At 43.8% G+C, this 25,473-nt stretch overlaps 1 protein-coding gene across 10 annotated transcripts in view; it reads right to left on the bottom strand.

Moving 5' to 3' along the window:
• The window catches only part of LOC132393113 (protein Shroom2-like), a 241,546-nt gene that overhangs the window by 104,548 nt on the left and 111,525 nt on the right, over positions 1-25,473 (bottom strand). For 9 of the 10 annotated variants that reach the window (XM_059967932.1, XM_059967930.1, XM_059967931.1 and 6 more), the window contains exon 2: positions 22,510-22,661. The exons of the other annotated variant lie outside the window; for it this stretch is intronic. In XM_059967932.1, the coding sequence (XP_059823915.1) occupies positions 22,510-22,661 (152 nt within the window). The remainder of the gene's footprint in view (positions 1-22,509; positions 22,662-25,473) is intronic. 10 annotated transcript variants of the gene reach the window in all.

Below are 25,473 nucleotides of genomic sequence, written 5' to 3'. Positions count from 1 at the left end.
TTCTTTCAAAGAAAATCCATGTAATTCAGGATACATATCTTTATAAACAAAGACACTTCAAGTGTTGAATGAGCATAAGAACTGCAGAATTATGAGAGTTCAGTGGAGATCTACACAAACATTCTGAATTTACTTGTGCACTCTCAGGTATCCTCCCAAGGCACTCAAGCTTTGAGATTTTGGTTTTTGACTAAGCATTGCAATAGGTACAGTGACTGTCAACAATGAGGAACAATCTCATAAATCATTCCCTGATTTATGAAAGAGATGATTTACACATAAATGTTTCATTAGATGACTTTTCATACATGGAAAAGCTATTACATGCATTCACCATGAAAGATTGGTGTGCTAATTGTTACAGCAAAACTATGTAGACAGATGCCCACAGTATCAATGTTGAAAATTTGTAATTTGAGGATACTTTAGCAGTTTTCAAAACCAAACTTCATCCCATATTTCACAGCCAATTCGATTCTTTCAATTGCCAGTGTAGAGTCAGAAAAAGAGCAGCTAACAAGCAACTACAAATGATAAGAAGATTGTTGACCAGTTAATGGTTTAGAGGTACCGCAAATGAGAATAAACAATGATAAACGCACCAGGAGATCTCCCTGCCCTTCACAGAATCTGTGCACTACATCATTTACACCTGAGAAAGTAAGCAAGAGTTTGGAATAATAACCAGAGAATGCTGACTGTATAGCACACCCACAGCACTGCAATGGGTGCCCCACCTAAGTTCAACGTTGAGTGTCAGGGATGGGACTTGAGTACCAAAGCTTCAAGCATTGTAACAAAATCACAACCTCAAGAGGGTGATGGGCCTCAACAGAGCGACAGGGTACTGACAACTAAATCAAAGGAAGAAACCCTGAGCATTGACTGAAGCTCCACACCCTGCAGTGAGCTTCATCAACCGCTGTTCAGCCTAAACGCAACATGGACCCCGTGTGCTCCAGTCAAAGAGAGACAAAATCTCTAAAGACAGCATAGATTAGTTAACAATTCAGTGGCAGATTGCTACTCTCTCCTTGACCCTGGACAGTGAATAAGGCAGCAAGGTGTACCTGGAGTCCCACCAGGCTTCTCCCACTCGGAGAAGCACCAAACATTACTCCAGCTCGGGAAGAGCACAGCAAAAATAAACTAAGTCTGTATTAAACTGTGGAAGACTTTGACATTGTAGCTGCATAAATTATCCCACTTGATTGGGAAACAGATGAGAATCAAAGGCCATGCAGATAGAGTCGCCACTAATAAACTGTTAATATCCCCCCACTCCCGGGAATATAAAGTGTACAGAGCCCACTGTCCATTCCACTCTTTGAGATATCTGAGCCAACGTGGGCTCCACGTGAAAGTTATTAACCAGAGATTGTGAAATTTGCTACTCCATGAGGTGGTTGAGTTGCTTCAGCATGGATGTATTTAAAGATTTATGATGGTAGAAACAAGGAGAGCAGTGGGTGCTTGGCTCACATGCAAGCAGCTTACTCTCTGAGAAACCCACAGATCATTCTAGGTAGAGGTCATCACAAGCTGGGGGTGTGGAGCAAAGATTCATGTGGCCCTCTGCTCCTAGACTCCCCCACTATAGGAAAAGTCCTCACTACATCCACGCTATCTAGGCCTTACAATATTGATTAGGTTTCATTGAGATCACCACTCCCCCCTCATTTTGCTAAACTCCAGGCCCAGAACCATCAAATGCTTCTCATATGTTAACCCTTTCATTCCAGAATCATTCTCATGAACCTCTGTTAGACCCTCTCCAAACTAGCACATCCTTTCTGAGATAAGGAGCCCAAAACTGCTCGCAATACTCCATGTGCAGTCTGACCAAAGCCTTATAAAGCCTCACATTACAGCCTTGCTTTTATATTCTAGTTCTTTCGAAATGAATGCCAACATTACATTTGCTTTCCTTACCACCGACTCAACCTGCAAGTTAATCCTGCACGAAGACTCCCAAGCCCCCTTGCACCTCTTATTTTGGAATCATCTCCATCTGGAAAATAGCCTACACCTCTATTCCTTCTACCAACGTGCATGACCAAACACTTCCCTATTCCTTTTGCAACTTCTTTATCCTCCTCACAAACTGTCTATGTCTATCCATAGTTTCCCTGCTTTCTCAACGATACCTGCCCCTCCATCTATTTTTGTACGGACTGTAAACTTGGCCACAAAGCCATCAATTCCATCATTCAAATCATTGACATATAACGTGAAATGAAGTGGGACCACCACCGACTCCTGTGGGACAACACTAGTCACTGGAAGCCAATCAGAAAAGGCCCTTTTATTCCCACTCCTTATTCCCAGTCAATCTTCTATCCATGCTAGTATCTTTCCTGTAAAACCATGGGCTCTTATCTTGTTAAGCAGCCTCATATGCAACATCTTTCAAGACCTTTCAAAAACCCACTGACTCTCCTTTGTCTATCCTGCTTGTTATTTTCTCAAAGAATTCCAACAGATTTGTCAGAAAAGATGTCCCCTTAAGGAAACCATGCTGACTTTGGCTTACTTTATCATATGCCTCCAAGCACTCTGAAACCTCATCCTTGATAGTAGACTCCAACATCTTCCCAACCTCCGATGTCAGCGTAACTGGCTTATAATTTCCTTAACTCTTCTCCCTACCTTCTTAAAGAGTGGAGTGACATTTGCAATTTTCCAGTCCTCTGGCACCATTCCAGAATCTAGTGATTCTTGAAGGATTATTACTAATGCCTCCAGAATATCTTCAAGTACCTCTTTCAGAACACTGGCATGCAGTCCATCTGGTCCAGGTGACTTATCAATCTTCAGACCTTTCAATCTACCAAGCACCTTCTCCTCAGTAATAGCAACTGCACTCACTTCTGCCCGAATACTCTCAAATATCTGAGTGCATAAAGCTTTACAGAGCCAGCAACTCGGCTTCGATTCGCACTGTTGCCAGTAAGGAGTTGTACATTCTCTCCGTAACTGTGTGGCTTTCCTCCGGGTGCTCCAGTTTCCTCCCGTAGTCCAAAGATGTAGCAGTTAGTTAATTGAATTGGTCATTGTGAATTGTTGTCTGATTAGGCTTGGATTATTTTGGGGGATTGCTGGGCAGTGTGGCTTGAAGAGCCTATTCTATGCTGTATCTCAATGAATAGATAGATTATTGATCTAGATGGATAGCTAAATAAATAATCTATCTAGATAGATATATATCCACTTCCCCTCTCTTTTGCTGTTTATATATCTGAAAAATATTTTGATATCCTGTTTTATATTATTAGCTAGCTTACCTTCATACTTTATCTTTCATCTCCTTATGGCTTTTTGGTTGCTTTGTAAAAGCTTTCCAACTCTAACTTCCCACGAATTGTTGCTATACTATACGCCCTCTCTTTTGCTTTTATGCTGACTTTGACTTCCTTTGTTAGCCATAGTTGCCTCATCCTTCCTTTAGAATACTTTATCTTTGGGATGTATCCATCTTGCATCTTCTGAATTATCCCCAGAGAGTCCAGCCATTGCTGTTCTGCCATCATCCCTGCTAATCAAATTTTGCCAGCTCCTCCCTTATTCAAGTTCAAGTTTAATTCAAGTTCACACTTCATTATCATTCAACCATACTTGAATATAGCCAAATGAAATGTCTTTCCTCTGGAGCCAAGGGGCAAAACATATTACCAACAACACACAGCATATAGCACAAATAGCTACGATTTCACAGAAACAGCCACAAAGAGAAAAAATATATAGTGCAAGTGCCTCTGGCACGACTGATTTACAGAAAGTTGTACAGTGCTGCTCCAGCTTGTTATTCCACCAAGTAAGCACTTGAGGGCAGCACCAAGTGAGCACAGAAAGCAGTACTGAGTGAACACTGGAGAGCAGCACCGACAGTAGGGGCCAGTCCCCAACCCAAATATGGATTCCAGTCTGCCCTGCAGGTGCTCTCACACACTGCTTTGACGTCTCTTCTGGTCGGCTGCCACATGCCTCAGCCAAGCCCTCACCATAACCAAGGCAAAGCAGTACCCCCTCTGTCGGTCCCAATGAGCTGGACTTGCAATATTCTACGTTACTCATGTCCAAAAGTGCTTTGCGATCACAATAAAAGCATTCAAGACAACCACCCAGTCTGCGCACTGTCCAACAGTAGCTGACAAGTCCAGGCAAAAGCACAACGACGGTACACAATGAGTCCAACTCCATCACTATTGAGCAGCTTGCTGATGGGACAGTCCTGCAGTACTTGATGTTCTTCGTTTCCAGAAGTGACTTTCAAACATACAAGAGATATACAAGATGAACAGCCACCCCTTGGATTGGACCCAGAGTGGTCGTGCATCAGAGGACACTGCCATCTTACCGAAAGATGCCTCTGTAATTCCCTTTACTCCACTGACATATCTGACTTTAGCTTCTCCCTCTCAAACTGCAGGGTGAATCCTATCATATTATGATCACTGCCTCATAAGGGCACCTTTATCTGAAGCTTCCTAATCAAATCTGGTTCATTACACAACACCCAATCCAAAATTGTCTTTTCCCTAGTGGGCGCAACCACAAGCTGCTCTAAAAGTCATCTCGTAGACATTCTACAAATTCCCTCTCTCGGGATCCAGTATCAACCTGACTTCCCCAATCAAACTGCACATTGAAATCTTCCATGACTGAAGTAAAATTGCTGTTATTACATGCCTTTTCCATTTCCCATTGTAATCTGTATCCCTCATCCTGGCCACTGTTCAGAGGCCCGTAAATAACTCCCATCAAACTTCCTTGCAGTTTCTTAACTCTACCCACAAGGATTGTACATCTTCCTACCCTAGGTCGCCTCGTTCTAATGATTTGATTTCATTTTTACCAGTAGAGCCATCTATCCCATCCTGCTTGCTGTATTCTCTTATAAACCTGCACTTATTTTCCTTACGTGCCAACCCAACTTTCCCTGTTGATTCTTTCTGACACTATCCTATACTGACTGGTAACTTACACTTGCCATTTAGATGTGAGTGGAAACCAATCAGAGTAGGGACGTGCAAATTTTGTACTTGCAGCAAAGTTAGAGGTTAGGACTGAACCTGGGTTTCTGAAGCGGTAAGGCTGCAACTCTGCCAACTTTGTTCCTTCTGTCTTTGAGCTCTGCCAGCCTTCAATAGCGAGCTGTGCCTTTGCCACGATGTTGATCCCCACCACAAACAAAAGCAATTCTTGCCGAGTGCACACTGAGGTCACTTTGACAAACAAACCATCCCACACCAGCTAAAACACAATAAATTCCAACTAATCCAGGAAAAGCAACAGCAGCCACGTAGTTATCCTGCCAATGGTGGAATTTAACTAGCAACCTACATATCAAACCCTGCAGTAACAAGTGCAACAAAACTCAATCGTTCAGGTCTACTGAATTCAATCACTACAGATGAAGAGCTTGCACTTCTATTGCTTTGTACAACACAAAGATGCCCCAAAGCAGAAGCCAGATTATATACAAACAGTTGAGAATGACCAGATAATTCTTTTAATGATTTTGAATGAAGGACAATCATTTTGTTGGACTCCAGCAAAGATCGCCACGTGATCTTCATGATTCACCAAAGGGGGAAAAGTGTCTTCGGCCTAGCATCTTCCCTTGAGAGATGGAAGGCCAGAAAGTACTTGCCATAAAGTCTATGTGTTTAAACTATGGACTGGGGTGTAGGGTCAGGTCCTTCTGATCAGAAACTCACTGAGTCCTGGCTACAAGCTGCCAATCGCAGGACACTAAACCAGTTCATTTTTTGTCTAACAGAGGAAGCAAACTGCCACACACAGAAGAGGCTCAGAATATGGCCACCTACTCAGATGCCAACTGACTCCTGTGCCGACAGAATGTAGATGCCAAGGACCAGATTATGTCTTTAACTTATTGACATTGTCCTGCAATTGTTCAAACAGAATCACAGATAGCTTACCAGAGAAGAAGGAAGCCTTTCTGCCCATTCTGCCAGGCAAAGAACAGCTAGCAGCCCAATCCCACATTCTTCAGTTATCTATGCTGTCAAGCATTGTCAGCAATTTGAACGTTTTGATGAGATCCCTCTCATTCTTCTAAAGTAGCCATGCAGGTCCCGGCACTGCAAACATTCTTTTAAATGCAATAAGCCCTGACAATCTACCGTCCCATCTCCATAGTGCAACTTCTGTTCTGAATGCTATTTGCTTACATTTATCGTTTGCACGGCTTATTTCTTCCCTCTCTGCTCATTGTGTGTTTGACGATCTTTTTAATAATGGGTTGCTTTGTGTTCCTTTGTTTTGTGGCTGCCTGTAAGGAGATGAATCTCAAAGTGAATCTCAGTGAAGACATACTTTGATAACAAATGTACTTTGAACTTTTCATCCGTCTCCTGGATGCCCTGTTTCCTAGACTCCCTCTAAATGCACCTGGCTTTGTTATCCACCCTAACAAGAGATCCATTTCTCACACTGTTTCTATGTATTTGATTTTGTAATCACAACTCCCTGACCTTTAGCATAGCCTTGGCCAATGACACAAGCAGAAGGTGTGGGGAAGTATTTCACTTCAGGGGGCTAATTATGGTGCACTTAGGAAGGAACTTGGGAGCGTAAACTGGGAACAGATATATTCGGGGAAGTGTCCAACAGAAATGTGGAAGTTATTTAGGGAGTACTTGCATGGAGTTCCAGATAGGTTTATCCCATTGAGGCATGGATAGGATGGTAGGGTGATGGAACCATGGTTGACAAGACAGGTGGAACATTTAGTCAAGAGGAAGAAGGAAGCATACTTAAGGTTTAGGAACCAAAGATCTCTCAGGGCTCTTGAGAGTTATAACATAGCCAGGAAAGAGCTTAAAAAAGGACTTGCAGATAGGTGAACTAGAGGAGGACATGAGAAGGCCTTGGTGAGTAGGATTAAAGAAAACCCCAAAGCATTTTATACGTACATGAAGAATAGGAGGATAGCTGAAGGGTAGGACTGATCAAGGATAAAAAAGGAATCATGTGCCTGGAGTCAGAGGAAGTAGTGGAGGGACTTAATGAATACTTTGCCTCAGTATTCACCAGTCACATGTGAGGTCAGTGAAGAACAGGCTGATGTGCTGGAACATGTTGAGGTTAAGGAAAAGGATGTGTTGGAAATTTTAAAAACTTTAAGGTAGACAAGTCCCTGGGGCCTGAAGAGAAATAACCCAGGTTACTATAGGAAGACAGGGAAGAGATTGCTACGCCACTGGAGATGATCTTTGCATCCTGTCTGGCCAGAGGAGTAGTACAAGAAGACTCGAGAGTAGCAAAAGTTATTCCTTTGTCCATGAAACATAATAAGGAATTGTAGACCAATGAGCTTCCTGATAGTCTCCTCCCCCCAACCTTTCTCATAAGCAGCAGCATCAACCTCGACCCTCCCTCACCCCCACTCACACTGACCGCACCCCCCCCACAATGCGAGCAACATCAGAAGCCCCCCCCCCCCAAAGAGACGTTGATACAGAGTCCATCAAAACTACAGTCCATAAGACAGGACTTCGATATCTCAGTCAGTCAGTCTCTCTCTCTCTCTCGCTCTCCCCACTGAGGGAGAGAGGTCGCTTCTGCAACAATGAGAGCGGAGTCCAGCAAGTCGCTCTTCCGACAGTCTGTCTCAGTCTCTCTCTCTCTCTCTCTCTCTCTCTCTCTCTCTGTTCAAACTCCGACTGCTGCCTTCTACATACCTAGTCCCTCCTCCCTTAGCAAGATGCCATACGGTTAACCCTTACCCCTGGCCAGCTGTTCCTGCCTTGGGATTTACAAATGAAACAAGGCCGCAGACTGAAAGGCTGCTGAGAAGGAAGAGATCTCCAGTGCGATATCGGGACTCCCGTTGGGGTTCCACTGCCACCTTCCTCGGAGTTGCCCATTCACTGTAGGCAGCAGCTGACATTCATCCGCACCGCCCACTCCCTCTCACTACACCAGACACGGGTGAGGGGCAGTGCTGGTGGCCAAACAGAACTTGCTGAGATTTTAAAGCACCATTAAGTATCTTTAGTTGCTGGAATTCTGAAAACCAAAAATTGCTAAAAAAAAACTCAACTGGTCAGAGTGCAAAAAACAGAGTTTCCTTAGTTATTAACAGGGATGCAAGAGACACAAAATTCCGGAGGAGCTCAATGGGTCAGGCAGCATCTATGGCGGGAATTGAACAGTTGACCTTTTGGGTTGAGACCCTTCATTGGGACTGTCTGTGGGTCTTGACCTGAAATATCAACTGTCAACAAATGCTGCCTGCACTAACCCTGATCACTTTCAGAAGACGTTGCCTAACCAGTATCTTTTTATTATGGCTGAATTCACCTCTTCCTGAGGCTGCCCTCGAGAATGGGGGAAGACTTGCTTCCAACCCCAGTTCTATGGGTTGGGAGGCAGCCGAGGAATTCAGCACACGATCCGCAGACTGTGTGTGTGTTTGTCGCCTTTGGAGAGACTTGAACTCGGTACCTTCCCGACTGCGCCTCTGCCTCTTTGTGTGGTCTCCCTGGAGCACGGCCCCTCAGGTCTGGCCCACCATTCAATGCGATTGTCTCTCCGAGGGCACCACTTCACCTCCGTGCCAATTACTCTTCATCCCTACATTCGCCAATCTTTCAAAGGTTTATCAACTCTCCACCTCAAACACTTCCAGCCACACCGATGGGGTCCCAGTAAACTGGAGTCAGATCAAAGCTCAGGGTACAGCAGCAAAAAATCTGCCAGGAGAACCCTGCAGGTTCAGCAGCATCGACCAGAGCAAAAGAATTGTTGACAGTTTGGGTCAAAACCCTGCGAACGGAGAGGTGGGATGAACAGTTTTATTTAAATTTCTGCTTTGCACTACTTATCTCAATCACATACATACATACATACACACCCTATAATTCAGTTTATTTTCTATATTATCATGTATTGCTGCCACAAAGTTCAAATTTCACTGCATATGCTGGTGATATTAAATGAGTATGAAGAGATGGGGAGCACTGACAACCAGCATCTGTGCCTGCCTTCACTGAAACATTGCTCCCGATACGGGGAGCAATCTCAGTCAGCCTTCGACAAGGTGTCACACCTGACACTGCTAAACAAGATAACAGCCCCCTGCTATTACAGGAAAGATACTAGCATGGATAGATTTGCTGACTGGCAGGAGGCAAAGAGTGGAATAAAAGGATCCTTTTCTGGTTGGGGCTGCCAGTGACTTGTGTTATGCAGGAGTTGGCGTTGGGACCGATTCTTTTCAAGTTATATGTCACGTTATTGGTGGAGGTGCACGCTCCTAGGGTGGAAAAAGCAGGCGGTCTGCAGAAGGACCTGCATTAGGAGAATGGGCAAAGAAGTGACAGGTGGAATACAGTGTCGGGAAGTTTGGTAGAAGGAATAAAAGAAAAGGCTATTTTCTAAACAGGCAGAAAATTCAGAAACCAGAGGTGCTAAGGGACTTGCGAGTCCTCATGCAGGATTCCCTGAGGCTTAACTTGCAGGTTGAGTCAGCGGTAAAGAAGGCAAATGTAATGTTAGCATTCATTTCAAGAGGATTAGAATATAAAAACAAGGATGTAATGCCGAGCTTTCATAAGGCTCTGGTCAGGCCACACATGGAGTATTGTGAGTAGTTTTGGGCCCATTATTTAAGAAAAAATGTGGTGGTATTGCAGACAGTCCAGAGGAGGTGCACGAGAATGATCCTGGGAATGAAAGGATTAACCTATGAGGAGTGTTTGATGGCTCTGGGCCTGTACTCAAATATTGAAAGGCTTAGATACAGTGCATATGGAAAGGATGTTTCCCATAGTGGGTGAATCCAGGACCAAAGGGCACAGCCTCATAGAGAGATGCTCCTTTAAAACGGAGACAGGGAGGAATTCCTTTGGCCAGAGGGCAGTGTATCTGTGGATTTCATTGCCACAGACGGCAGCGGAGGCCAAGTTATTGTGACATTTAAAGCCGAGGTTTATAAATTCTTTATTAGTAAGGATGTCAAAGGTTATGGGAAGAATGGTGTTGAGGAGGGATAATTAATCAGGCATGATGGAATGGCAGAGCAGACTCAATGGGCCAAATGGCCTAAATCTGTTCCTATGTATGAATGAATGAAATTTTATTTTGGTCAGTACAAACATAACAAAAACATCATTCTCAACGATGATTTCATAAAACAACAAAAACATAGATGTTCTTTAAAACAGACCGAAAGGCTGTGGGCTGAAGCTACAAGCTAATTATGCCTACCTATCTTACTTATACAAAAACATATCTGGCGTCGATCTTCATATCAAAACAGAATATTTCATACAACACACACAAAATGCTGGTGGAACACAGCAGGCCAGGCAGCATCTATAGGCAGAAGCACTGTCGACGTTTTGGGCCGAGACCCTTCGTCAGGACTCACTGAAAGGAAAGATACTAAGAGATTTGAAAGTAGTGGGGGGAGGGGGAAATGCGAAATGATAGGAGAAGACCGGAGGGGGTGGGATGAAGCTAAGAGCTGGAAAAGTGATTGGCGAAAGTGATACAGAGCTGGAGAAGGGAAAGGATCATGGGACGGGAGTCCTCGGGAGAAAGAAAGGGGGAGGGGAGCACCAGAGGGAGATGGAGAACAGGCAGAGTGATGGGCAGAGAGAGAGAAAAAAACAAACAACTAAATATGTCAGGGATGGGGTAAGAAGGGGATTAACGGAAGTTAGAGAAGTCAATGTTCATGCCATCAGGTTGGAGGCTACCCAGCCGGTATATAAGGTGTTGTTCCTCCAAACTGAGTGTGGCTTCATCGAGACAGTAGAGGAGGCCATGGATAGACATATCAGAATGGGAATGGGAAAGAATATTTCATAATCTTTTAACACAAAAATCCAATTCCAAATATCATTTATTTACATTACTCCCACTCATTTTAAATCATGTATTTTATATTTGTTCATTAAATGATTTTTAAATAATTTCTTAAACTTGTTAAGTGTGGTGCATGTTTTTAAATTCTCACTACAACTGTTCCACAGATTCACCCCTCTGACTGAAATACAATGATCTTTTACATTTGTTCTTATCCTTTGTTTTTGAAATATACGTGTTCCTCTCAAATCATGTTGTCTTTCTCTTATTTTAAGAGAAATAAGAGTGCTCCTGTGTCTTATGGTCTTATGAAAATTGAGCCCCACACACCCCATACGTATACACGCACGCGCACACACTTTTTTTCAAGGACTCACCTTGGACATTTATTGTCTGGTAGATGGGGAGGGGGAAGGGGCAGTGTGGATCTACGGGAGGAGATTGGAGGGGATTTTTGTTTCACAGATTTTCAATGGAGGTCTTGACCTCTCCTGATTTCTTCCTGAATGGGCTGCATTGAAGGAATCAATGCACTTTAACTCAGAATGCGCACAAGTGATTGAGGCCGGAGTGAGTTTGGTTGTGCAATGGAGTTAATTTGGTTTTCACGGTGGTGCGGTGAGGAGGACTGAGTAAGGACTGCTGCAATGAAGCAGAGTGGGATCAAGTCTGAGTGGACCTATTGCATCACGATGAGCAGATGAATAATGACAAAAAGAACTGAAGTCAGCCACATGCCAGTCCTGTACAATCCTCTTGGCTGATGGGTTTAGAAAGGCCCTCATATACAGGTACTGCTTTCTAACTTTTCCTGAATTTATCACGTACTGTGTGGATCAGGAAGGGTTGCAGCTTATCTCATGCATCAGGATATCGGTGTTCGCTGAGTCATGATGGAAAGGACAGGCGTCTCAGAGCCTGGCAGGAAGTGGAGAAACCCAACTCCAACACTGACAGGGAGACACAGGAAACTGCACATTCTGGGATCCAGAGCAACAACCAACCTGCTGAAGGAACTCAGCGGAGTGATCACCATCTGTGTGTTCGGGGGGAGGGAGGGGTATTGTCAACAACTCCTTTCCTCCTACCGGATACTCCTCAACCTACCAAAGTCCTTCAGCAGATTGCTCGTTGCTGCAATGTGGAAATGATTGGAGAATGGTCCTGCCACGATCAGCTCTCTATTTGCCAGAGAAAAAGTACAAAGCCTCCTGGCTATACTGTCTATCCAGTTACTGGTACCTGGCAGACTGGGTCATTATCCAAGGAACCAATAATTGGAACTGGTTTGTTATTGCCACGTACATCAAGACACAGTGAAAAACTTCAGTTTTGCGTTGCATCCATACAGATAATTTTTAAAACCAATAATTAGTACAAAGGGAAAGCAATAACAGAATGTAGAATTGAGTGCTGCAATTACAGAGAGACAATAGATAATAGGTGCAGAAGTAGACCATTCAGCCCTTCCAGCCTACACCACCATTTTGAGATCATGGCTGATCATCTACCATCAATACCCGGTTCCTGCCTTGTCCCCATATCCCTTGATTCCCCTATCCATAAGATACCTATCTAGCTCCTTCTTGAAAGCATCCAGAGAATTGGCCTCCACTGCCTTCCGAGGCAGTGCATTCCAGACCCCCACAACTCTCTGGGAGAAGAAGTTTTTCCTTAACTCTGTCCTAAATGACCTACCCCTTATTTTCAAACCATGCCCTCTGGTACTGACTCTCCCAGCATCTGGAACATATTTCCTGCCTCTATCTTGTCCAATCCCTTAATAATCTTATGTTGCAATCAGATCCCCTCTCAGTCTCCTTAATTCCAGCGTGTACAAGCCCAGTCTCTCTAACCTCTCTGCGTAAGACAGTCCTGACATCCCAGGAATTAACCTTGTGAATCTACGCTGCACTTCCTCTACAGCCAAGATGTCCTTCCTTAACCCTGGAGACCAAAACTGTACACAATACTCCAGGTGTGGTCTCACCAGGGCTCTATACAAAGGCAAGAGTATTTCCTTGCTCTTGTACTCAATTCCCTTTGTAATAAAGGCCAACATTCCATTAGCCTTCTTCACTGCCTGCTGCACTTGCTCAGAGAGAGTGCAGTGCAGGTAGACTATGTGATACAAAGGCCACATTGAGGTAAATTACAAGATCGAGAGCTAATTTTCATTGTACAGGAAATCCATTCCAGAATTATTCAAGGGCACTTAAGGGGTAGGTTCCACATCTCAGCACAGGGAGTGCCTCAGCACAGTGTCACCAGGTATCTCAGAATCTCTGATACTTTGACAAGCTAATTAACACAGCTACACACCAACTAGGTTTCAAAGTTGACCTAGTTCTTTCTAAGCAGTTAGTTCCATTCTTTGCTTTCCAGATGAGCTGTTAGTGAAGACTTGCCTGTTGTACTTAAATTTCTATTTTGAAAAAAAGTTGTAACAAGTACAAAAGAGCTGTTTGCCCGATTTGAGCGCTGGGCCAGATTGAAATGTCAGGGCGTTAGGATCGAAGGAGAGGGTTCAGCTCACTGTTCACGAGGTTTACTCTGAGGCCGTGGCCTGCAACTAACTGGCTCCTTGATCATGGCTGTAAACTCACTTTCACAAACTTCAGTTCTGAATGTAATCTACTTACTTCTATTGTTTGCACAATTTGTTTTTTTCCCTGCACATTCAGAGTTTGGTGGTGTTTTTAAATGGGGTTCTATTGGAATTCTTCGTATATAATATGCGTACATACACACATTTGATAATACATGTATTTTGAACTCTAAACTTTGAAAGTTACCCTCGTTTAAATTTTTTCTACTTGCACCTGGTCTTCCCAACCAGCAGATGGCAGTGTGGTGCTTGTGACACCTGAATAATTATGGGCTGGGAAATGGTCATTCCAAAAACACCCAGTCCTATTCACTGCTGCTCAAATTTTAATGATTAAAACTTCTGGAAACAAGGCCACAAACAATCCCAATGACTAAAATCTTCCAATCCCGTAACATCAATTACATCAAAGTGCAGGGGATGCGAGCCCACAGGGACTTGAGCTCCAGCAAACCAAAATAAAATCAAAGTTCCTTATGCCCGTTGAGTGACCTTACTACACAACTGCAGGCTTCAGGGAGGTGCATCACCATCTCAAGGCAATACCCACGTCCCAGCAATGATCTCAAAAACAGGTCAAGCCTGCCCAATCAGAACTTCAAAACAGTAATTCTAAGTCTGGATTTCGCCGGAGGAGCTTCAATTCTGATCCTGACTCACTACTAATCTGATAGTGAAAACGCTTTAGAGGTGGTGGAAATCACATTGTAGAATCCATCAAATGTGGAAGCAGTCGGGGGGTAGGGGTGGTTAAGGTGAGGACAAAAGGTATCCTATCCTTGCTCTACCAGAGGTGAAAGGATTTGAGAGCAGAAGTCCAGGAAATTGATGGGACACAGTTATAGCCAATAACCATGGTGAAAGGAAAGGTGCAGTTAAGGAGAAAAGGACATTTCATAGGCACAGGTATGGAAAGGCTCGTCATCAGAGTAGATACGATGGATATATACTGTAGAAACTGGGAGAAGAGAGACTGGGTAGGAGCTGTAGCTGAGGTAGCCTTGGAAGTCTGGAAGCCTGTAGTAGATAATGGATATCCTACTTCATCCCTAGTCCCATCTGGAACTCTCAGCTCAACAGTTTGACGACATGTAGTCTCCCATTTTATGGAAAAGTAGTTCATTTCCAAACAGAAATGAGACATCTCTCACCCAGGACAACTTCTCCAGTTTTACCCTGCCTTTGAAACTGACAGAGAGATCTTATGGGGTAATTATTTGTACAACCGCAGAAGTTAATTCTAAACAGAGCAAACGTCCAGAAACATCACTTTACTTAGTAAGCCTGGAAGGTTCTACCCTGAAAAACAAAATTAGTTGGCAGACACACAACTGAATGAGAACAATAACTTTATGCTTAGTAATTTCATCACAGTTGGTACATTACAAAGCAGAGTCAGCACATTGTACTATGCCTCTACTAAAATTCATTCTATTAACTTCATTGTCATTGAGACATACGGCTCAGAAATGGTCCCTTCAGCCTAACTGGTCCATGCCACCCAAGATAGGACTACTTTAGATGGGAAAAGGCCCAGGTTCTAAACCTTTCCTATCCATGCACCAGTCCAAGTACATTCTAAATATTATTAATACATCTTTAATATTTTGTAACTCTAAAACATAAAAATCACTCAAATAAAATCAAGGAGCTGGGAGATAATTTGTGTAATTTTGCACTCAGCAAAATTAGTATTTCTTTCTCATTGGTTACTCCATATACTTTAAAATACTGCTCATTCTATTCAGTATACAAAATCCAGTTATCTGTTACATAATCGAACGGGTCAATCTTTCCAATGTAGCCAGCCATTTCTGCTATTTTTTAAATGGTTATTATCGCCCGGTACTCAATGCTTATGAAGCTGTGAAGAGCTCCATTTTCTGCCTTTTTGTTAACTCGACCATCTCTAACTCCTTTTTTCAAGCACATGCTGCAATGTTTATTTTACTCAACCATTTCTTGCTGTGTATTTTTAATACAAATGTCTCACTGCACTTCAACAGATAGGCAGTCATCAAAAGCCAGTGTTAAAAATACCTCTTCACCACTGTTATGCTATGTAACTTTGAAATAAGAGCAAGGAGCCAGGAGATAACTTGTGTGCGTTCATTTTTACTTGAAGTGAAATGTACACGTGTAACGTGGTAGCATGATGACGAATGCCATTCACATGCTTTTACAGAAAGTATAACCTGTAATGAAGCATTTAAATGAACAAGAATGCTTAATCAAACAAATATATGCAGTATTATTCAAATATCACAGAAATATTAAATACTCAACAGTATAACCATATAACAATTATAGCACGGCCATCTCGGCCCTTCTAGTCTGTGCCGAACACTTACTCACACCTAATCCCACTGACCCGCACTCAGCCCATAACCCTCCATTCCTTTCCTGTCCATATACCTATCCAATTTTGCTTTAAATGACAATACCGAACCTGCCTCTACCACTTCTACTGGAAGCTCATTCCGCACAGCTACCACTCTCTGAGTAAAGAAATTTCCCCTCGTGTTACCCCTAAACTTTTGCCCCCTAACTCTCAACTCATGTCCTCTTGTTTGAATCTCCCCATTCTCAATGGAAAAAGCCTATCCACATCAACTGTATCTATCCCCCTCATAATTTTAAATACCTCTATCAAGTCCCCCCTCAACCTTCCACGCTCCAAAGAATAAAGACCTAACTTGTTCAATCTTTCTCTGTAACTTAGGTGCTGAAACCCAGGTAACATTCCAGTAAATCTTCTCTGTACTCTCTCTATTTTGTTGACATTTTCCTATAATTTGGTGACCAGAACTGTACACAATACTCCAAATTCGGCCTTACCAATGCCTTGTTCAATTTTAACATTACATCCCAACTCCTATATTCAATGCTCTGATTTATAAAGGCCAACATACCAAAAGCTTTCTTCACCACCCTATCCACATGAGATTCCACCTTCAGGGAACTATGCACCATCATTCCTAGATCACTCTGTTCTACTGCATACTTCAATGCCCTACCATTTACCATGTATGTTCTATTTGGATTATTCCTACCAAAATGTAGCACCTCATACTCATCAGCATTAAACTCCATCTGCCATCTTTCAGCCCACTCTTCTAACTGGCCTAAATCTCTCTACAAGCTTTGAAAACCTACTTCATTATCCACAACGCCACCTACCTCAGAATCATCTGCATACTTCCTAATCCAATTTACCATCCCATCACCCAGATCATTAATGTATATGACAAACAACATTGGACCCAGCACAGATCCCTGAGGCACACCACTATCTACCAGAGGATCAAAGTTAAGAGGCAAAGCACAACGCACTGATTCTACTTCATAAGGAATAAATGCGAAATACTGCAGATGACAGAAATCTGAAATAAAGCCCAGGGAATGGTGAATATACTCAGCAAATCATAACAGCATCTGACAGAGAAACTGTGAACACCTCAAACGGAAGGTCGTCAACTTGAAACAAGATGTTGATTTTCTCCCCAAAGATATGGCCTAACCTGTTGATCATTTCCACCATTTTGTGTTTTATTTTAACGTAAAGTTCTACTCTCATCAATCTCTCTCAGAAGAGATAATTATCTCAATTAAGTCACTTTCCCTTCAAACTCTTGTGCGTAGAGGTCAACCATACTGTCCTGTACTGTATATCGTTTGGATACTGAGACTACATCTGCATACATATAATCTCATCTCAAACGCGAGCACAATTTCTGGAAGGTTTTTTTGCTGTTGCTTTACAACCTCATTAAGGGCTGACACACCATTTGCTTGCCTACCTGCATGTTTACATTCTCGCTCTCTTGTGATCCAGCATACCCCCATCCTTTGATATATCAATAACAGTTTCTCACCATTTGGAGAAACACGTCTTTTAGTTCCACTCCTTCCTCAGACCCACTGCCTTTCGCAGCTACGTGTACTGTACATCGACATAGGAACAGCACCTTGGAAAGTAGAGCCTAGGTTCAGTCCTGACCTCAGGCGCAGTTCTGCATGCAGGATTCCAGTGAGTGTACGGGTTTCCTCCCACGTCCCAGCGGCATGAGGGGTTGGCAGGTTAATTGGCCCACGTGCTGTACAAATGTGATTGAAACTGAGGAGAGTCAGTGGGACTGCAGGGGAGATAGGAGACAGAGTAAGTCAGTGGTGAATGCTAAAACTCTGTGAGCTGCCATAGACTCGATTGCTTCCTTCCATGCCTTGTGGGATAGTCAATCCAGGACCCTTTCAGTCAAGTGATCAATGCAAATCGTATTAGTCCAGTGAGCAGCACTGGCAGCTCACCAGCAATAACTCATCAACTTGAAAACAAAATGTTCATTACTGCAGATCAATCCTCAGTCCTTCCCCACTCGCACCTCATGATTTTCCTTATCAACCCAAAAACATGTCCCTTCCTACTGAAGAAGGTATTGTGTAAGTAGGAAGGGAAATTTAAAGATTTAAGCTATCCTGGGATCAGGAAGGGTGAATATGTCGCCCCGGTTTGCAAGTGGCATTGAGAAGCTTTAAACAAAATGCAAACAATTGCAAACTGTGCCGTCCCCACAATTTAAAGACACGTTTCCTTATGAACAGAAGGAAACCATTCAACCCATTGAGTTGGTGCTGGCTCTCAGAAGAACCCCATCAGTTCCCTACCCCCATTTATCTGCTAAGCACATTCTAACTCCAGCCTGAGCAACCTACCTCTCGCCCAGTTAACCTGTCAGCACATCATTGGGATGTGCAAGGAGCCCTGAGCACTCCAAAGAAACCTGCACGGCCCCAGAAGAAAACAGACAGACTTTACTGATCCCGAGGGAAACTGGGTTTCATTGCAGTCGCACCAACCAAGAACAGTGTCGAAATACAGCAATACAAACCATAAATAATTAAATAATAATAAGTAAATTATGCCAAATGGAAATAAGTCCAGGACCAGCCTATAGGCTCAGGGTGTCTGACACTCCAAGGGAGGAGTTGTAAAGTTTGACGGCCACAGGTAGGAACGATTTCCTATGATGCTCAGTGTTACATCTCGGTGGAATGAGTCTCTGACTGAATGTACTCCTGTGCCTAACCAGTACATTATGGAGTGGATGGGAGACATTGTCCAAGATTAGACAGCATCCTCTTTTCAGACACCATCGTCAGAGAGTCCAGTTCCACCCCCATAACATCACTGGCCTTACGAATGAGTTTGTTGATTCTGTTGGTGTCTGCTACCCTCAGCCTGCTGCCCCAGCACACAACACCAAACATGATAGCACTGGCCACCACAGCCTTGTAGAAACATCCTCAGCATCGTCCAGCAGATGTTAAAGGACCTCAGTCTCCTCAGGAAATAGAGACAGCTCTGACCCTTCTTGTATACAGCCTCAGTGTTCTTTAACCGGTCCAGTTTATTGTCAATTCATATCCCCAGGTATTTGTAATCCTCTACCATGTCCACACTGACCCCTTGGACAAGCAAACTCCACACATAATGGCGGAGAGCAGGATCGAATCTGAGTCACTGGTGCTGTGAAACAGCAGCCCTACCCATGCCCCACTGCACTGGATTGGCCCTTGATCCAGGGAAGTATTTTCTTGAACAAACACAGTAGTGTTTAGTAATAATGTTCTTCAATGAGCTAGCCCCGTTGTTCAATCTCTCATCTCTGACTTTCACCCTTCTCTAAGTTATCCAGCTGACCCAATTCCTCCCAAAGACTCCCCCTTCTCCATTCCATTTCCCCCCAGCCTCCTCCCATGTGTTCCAAGCTCCTTTCAAACTGACAGTCATGAGGGCTCAGGAGCAGGAACCACGATGTCACGTCACCACTACCTCAGTGCGGCACTCCCACGGTGAAGTTCACGCACCGGACTGTGACAACCACGGATTTTGCCCACACTCCAATACTTGGTTTCAACACAGCCATCTCCCCAGCCTCTTTGTTTTGCACAATGCATCTCATGCCATGGGGATACAGCCTTCCCACCACACCTGTTTTAATTAGACCCTATTTTGAAAAGAACCCTGCCTCGGTGAATATACTTTCCAACACTTTGCATGGTTTAAACTCCCCGTTTCCATAGTTTTCAGCCTTCATTTCATTCTTGGCAATGAAAGTCAGTGCCACCATCCTGCCCAATAACACCTCACCCAGCTCAGTGACAAGAGCCCCTTAAGACAGCCTAACTTTGCTCCCACAGCCCATCAATTCTTCTCCTTCCTAACAATCAGCTTCCATTCTGAAACGTTCAACTCGCCCCAGCGTCAACAACCCCCCAAAGGGGAAGGAAGTAACAGGTTTATTTGGCCTCTGTGCAATATCACCTGGAGAGGGTTTGCCTCCTGGTGCATTGAGGGCACTAACTTTCAAAGCCCCACCAGCTCTGTGACCTAAAGATTCCACTTGGATAACCCCCCCCCCCCAGATGAAAGAGGTCAACCTGAAACATCGACTGTCCACTTCTGTCCATAGATGCTGCCTGAACCGCCAAGTTCCTCCAATACCTTCCATGTTAACCCTTCAGTTGACAACCTTTATAGGTTTCTGATCATTACTGAATTGTTTTCTGCTTGCTAATTAGTTATTTCCTACATTCCAACTGTGATCACATTACTCTAGAGCACTGATGGATGTAAAACACTTCGGACTTGTGAAAGGCACAAATCCCTCTCTTTCCTTCTACTTTCCACGAGGTGTTGAACCCTCTCGAGAGAATATCTCTTTGAAAACCACATGCTCACCATTTGATCCTCAAGTAATGTTTTGAAACACATTTGTCATCAGATGATTATGGACATTTCAGGAATCATCAAACATGATAAATTATTGGGAAATGTCCCAAAATCAAGTCAAAATCCAGAGCAAAGCATTGTACTGGAGTGCATAAAATCACTGGGGACTTATGTAGCCTGTAAAATAACGGGCTTAAAACGGCAGTATCAAGATGCCGCTGTTCATCAAGTGAGGACAATGGGTGGGAAAATAATTATTGACATAGAATATTTCTGGAATGAAGGGACTGGTAGCAAGGTTGATGTTTATTGGCCATGACTAATTACCCTTAGGTGGTCGCAAGCCATCTTTGTGAATATGTGGCTCACTTTAGATGTTCCCGTAGAAATTCCATTCTAATCCAGTCACAATCGTGGATCAAGGGAACAGTCCCATCAAGATGAGAGTGCACCAAACAATTCCACGCTCTGCAGATCTGCAAAGCCTTTTCCAAATAGCTTCACTGCATAGCTCGCAATGTGACACCCAAATTGAAAACTGTTCCCTCCTGTAACACAATATCGTGCACTTCATTTAGGATCCATTCCACTTTAATAAAGGTACACGGCATATCGTCCATGAATGATTTACAAGAAGGCCCATAACAAAGCAGGGCCTTTCAAAGCAATCACCAGAAAGAAAGGAAGACTGGAAGCCAACACCTCAGCACTCCACTGAACCTGTGCACTAAAGCTACGGGACTGGGTCCGTGACCAACCACAAACTGAGGCAGGTACATGCATTAATGTGGTACCATCTCAGCCTCAAACACACCTGAGCATCGTATAGCCGACGAGAGGTCTTTTACCAGCACTGTGATGTTGGAGCCAGGTCAATGCTCAGTCCACAAACAACATGGCAACAGCTGGGCCATTCATTCAATGATGTCTAGTGAGAAATAAATTGTGTCCTTGATTCAACACCCTACTCTTCTTCAAAAGAGTATCATGAAATGGTTTATTCCCAACATTACATCTAAAAGGTAGAATGTCGATCAATACAACAGTCCCTCAGTAATGTCCAGTCTAAACTACATACTCAAGTCTCTAGAGTCAGACTTGAACCAATGATTTCTTCTTTATCAGTAGGAGCTTAAATTCCCCATGAGGCCATTTTGGAGCAGCACTGGATGTAATTGTCAATACCCCAGCCAATGTTTATCTCTCAATCCCCATTACTAAAATACCTTACCTGGTCTCCAACACACTTTTGTTATGGGAGCTTAGTGAGTACATGTGGGTCTCTGTGAGTCCCACTTTATAATGTTCTCCATACTTCAAAAGTACTTCCTTGGCTGTAAAGTGCTCGGAACATCCAGAAAAAAAGGCACATTATAAACACAAGGCTTTTTGCCTCAGCAGCATGTTGTGTAAAACAAAATCATTCATCTCCTCTCCTGTCTGGTTCTTTTTACAGCTATCTTAAATTGTTGCTAGATTCCCTACCCAAAAATCCATCTGAGAAGATGTCTCTCCTTAATCAAAACAGCGAGTTGTTATGTCTCCCCTCTTGCTGTGAAACGGGAACATCTCTTTCTCCCTTATTGGGGGGGAGAGGGCGAAAGGGGGAGAGAGGGAGGGGAGAGAGTGAGAGGGAGCGGCTGTAGTATGTCAAATTACCGAGTGAACGAGTAGTCTTTGGGGTACTGCAAGTCTATGTCTTTATTGATGCTTTGCTGCACACTTGAGTACTCAGTGGAGGGTGCTGATGTTTTTTTGCTGGTGGGGGGGGGGTCGTTGCCTTGCTGCTGTTTGTGTGTGGGAGGGGGGTGCTTTGGGGTTCTAACGTTTAACTGTCATTCATTCTTTTGGGCACTCCCGTTTTCGTGGATGGTTGAGAAGAAAAAGAATTTCGGGATGTATATTGTATACATTTCTCTGACATTAAAGGTACCGATTGCTACCTATAATTATTATACCTCTTAAAAAAATCCCCTGCACCTTCATCAATTTAAGGAAAGCCACTGCTATTTTCTACAAAAGTTTCACACCATTTGTGGGATGGATTTTCATGTTCCATTTTCCATCATGTCAGTTTCTCGCCAGAAAGGCGTTAAGTTTGTTTTAGAGTTATATTTGTGACAGAGCTTAAACCACCAGTCTCAAATTCAGAAACTACCTTCAAAACTCAAAGATTGCTTAGAGTTTTGGAACCATTAAAATGGCCTTTCCACCTGGTGATTGGTTCCAGCAGTTTTCACTTTGAACTCATCCCCAGCCTCTTCAGCTAGGACTGTTGAAAGTGAGCAGTGAACATCATTCCCCCGGGCTCTGTTTCATGCCTCACCTCCTCACCACCATCTTTAGCACTCGATGCGACCCCTTCACAAGCCAAATGGCCTCTTGCCTGAAGCCAGTCAGGACCACGTCGTTGATGCTGACCAACTCATCTCCGACCTGAAGCTTCCCTGCTGCAGCCGCTTTGCTTCCTTCTTCAATCTGTGACGACATTAAAGACAGAGAATGAGCAAATGAAAAATTTCACCTCTCCTCAAACCAGTCTGCTTATCCAAAACTAGAAATGCACTTGCTGGTGGACATTTTCAATAGGGAATTGGATGAAAAGGTGCTCTTCCTGAGGCTCCAGTGAGTAGAGCAGAAGAGCCACTAGCAGCCTGACTCCTTTGGGAAGTGCCTTGTGCCTGCCTTCTCCCCCCTCCCTCCCGCAGACTGCAAGCACAGCGAGTTTGAATTTCTGACCAATATTTATAATGCAAGGCTGATGTCCTCATTGGAAGCTGTTTCAACACCTTCAACTAAAAGAAAAATCAGCAACAGGAGAACAATGTGTAAACACAAAGTACTCTGCAGATGCTGGGGTCAAAGCAACACGCACAACACGCTGTAGGAACTCAGCAGGTCGGGCATCATCCGTGGAAATGAACAGTCAACGTTTCCGGCCGAGACCCTTCATCAGGACTGAAGATGGAGGGGGCAGGGGGTGGGAAGGAGAAGGCTGTACGTGTTGCAATGTGTAAACATGTCAGCCCCACACTGATTGAACAAAGAAAAAATGCAGCACCTTCCATTCTATCAGGAACAAAGCTGATATATTGAATATTACCACGATTTGCTATGGGTAGTTTGTGATTTGGGGATTTATTCAGAAATACAAGTACAAACATCCTTTCTCGTTTGCAGCTTCTACCTGGTGTCTGGTAGTGCAATCAAAATGTAAACTGACTAGCATGTGTAGTTGTATATCCGCCATTCCTGACACGAGGTGTGACAAAGCACTTTACAAACAGTGAAACAGCTGTGTAATAAATGCAACAGAGGTGGAATTTTCAACTGGAAAGGCAGAACCAGCATCTTCTGCTGCCACACCTCACGCAGTAAATTTTAGATCCAGCCACTACGTTGGAAATGTGACAAATCATTGCAATCTGCCATGAGGAAAGGAACTGGGTAACCTGTTTCACCAGTAACGGCTGTAAGACGTCCTACAGAGGGCAGGAAAACTCCCTGGCTCTTCTCCGTGGGAGAGCAGATGGTACAGAATCGAGCATCCATATACATTGGAAGGTACAATGGAAACACAGCACAGCATTGCTCAGAACTGTGCAGAAACATCAGGGAAGACTCCAAGATGACATTGAGAAGACTGTTATTTGCCTCCAAACCAGAACAGATGGTTTGCTCATTGCAGGGTTAGTACTGTGGGACTTTAGAGTGTGCAGAACGTTACTGCATTTCCCATATGTCAACTGCGCAAGCTAAAGTTTCACTGGCTGTAAAGAGTTCAGTGATTCCCTCATTAAATGAAAGCTCAAAGTACATTTATTATCAAAGAAAGTCTACTTTATACAACTTTGAGATTTGTCTCCTTAACGGGCAGCCACAGAAAAACCAATAGAACCCATTAAAACAAAAGAAGATCGTCAAACAGCCGAAGTGTTGAGAGAAAAAAGACAAATCATGCAAAAGGGATACTACACAAACACAGGCTCTAACCATTTTGCTCTGTGAATATGGTGACAGACATCAGGAGGAAGGTGTGTACACACACATTTACATTACTTTCCCAAGTTCAACAGTATCAAGCAAATGGAGAGATGAGCCTGCATCATCCCCATTATAAAGTCATACAGCATAAAAACAGGCCCTTCAGCCCATCGAGTCTGTACCGACAATCAACAACCTCTTTATCATTAATTCTGCATCAATCCTGCTTTTTTTCCAACCCTGTCCACATTCCTATCAATTCCCCCATGTTCTACCACCCCCCCCCTCCCACACCAGGGTCAATTTACAGTGGTTTCCCAACTCACCAAGCAGCACATCTTTGGGTTGTGGAAGGAAGCTGCAGTATGCGGCCAAAACTCACCCAGTCACGGGGAGAACGTACAAACTCCACACAGTGAACCAGGGTGCCTGGACCTGTGAGGCAGCAGCTCTACCAGCCGTAGTGCTCTTCATGCAGGTCCTTCCTCAAACAGCAAACCACCAGCCCTGGAACCAGCCCACAAATCATTGCTGCACACTTTCCATAGCAACCCTATTGTTTTTCCAAGAATAAGACTGGCCCTTAACCAAGCACCAGCCACTCCAACTAGTTGGAACCTCTCAACCTTTCACCTACTTCAGCTCTTCAGTTCCCTGGAAAGCACAAGGTCCAAGACAGATGCAAGTGCTGGATGTCTACTAAACCTTTCGCGACCTCTGGAAAACATCTCCAAGTAATTCAGACTCCTGAATTGTTTAAATGGCGACTTGTCAACAATGTTCACAGAATCAAAGGAATTTTACAACAGAGTAAAGATATCTTGTCTCTGGAACAGTGGAGCCTCATCCTAGCGTTACACCAACTGTGCAGGTCATGGCTCTTCAAGTAGAAAACTGGGCACTCATCAACTGTGGTGAGTGTTCCTGCCAATACTAACCTTCTGACCAATAGTTCCAGACGTCCACCACTCTCAATATGAAAGATGGCCTTTCCTTATCTGCCCTGTTGTATTGTTATTCCTTGGGACACATCTGGCAGCAATCTTGCTGTTTCTTCCGCACTTGTCCGTTTTCTTTTATGAGTTGCTAGCTCAACGCTCAACCCAGCACAGATGGAAAGCGTGCAAGGAGCTGGCTGGATTCGAACCCGGGACCACTCACCTCGCAGTCCGGTGCAATGTCACTACACCACCGACCAGCTAATATCTGCCTTGTAATCCTCTAGCAATTATTTGAACCCCAACCTTTTATTTTTGATTCTTTATTAGAACTGACAGAATTAGTCCAGTCACTGAACTGTCTTGCT

Source organism: Hypanus sabinus, chromosome 4 (genome assembly GCF_030144855.1).
Source record: "Hypanus sabinus isolate sHypSab1 chromosome 4, sHypSab1.hap1, whole genome shotgun sequence".
Classification (NCBI taxonomy): domain Eukaryota; kingdom Metazoa; phylum Chordata; class Chondrichthyes; order Myliobatiformes; family Dasyatidae; genus Hypanus; species Hypanus sabinus.
The sequence above is the reverse complement of the archived record's forward strand: the minus strand, read 5'-3'. Positions and strand labels throughout refer to the sequence as shown.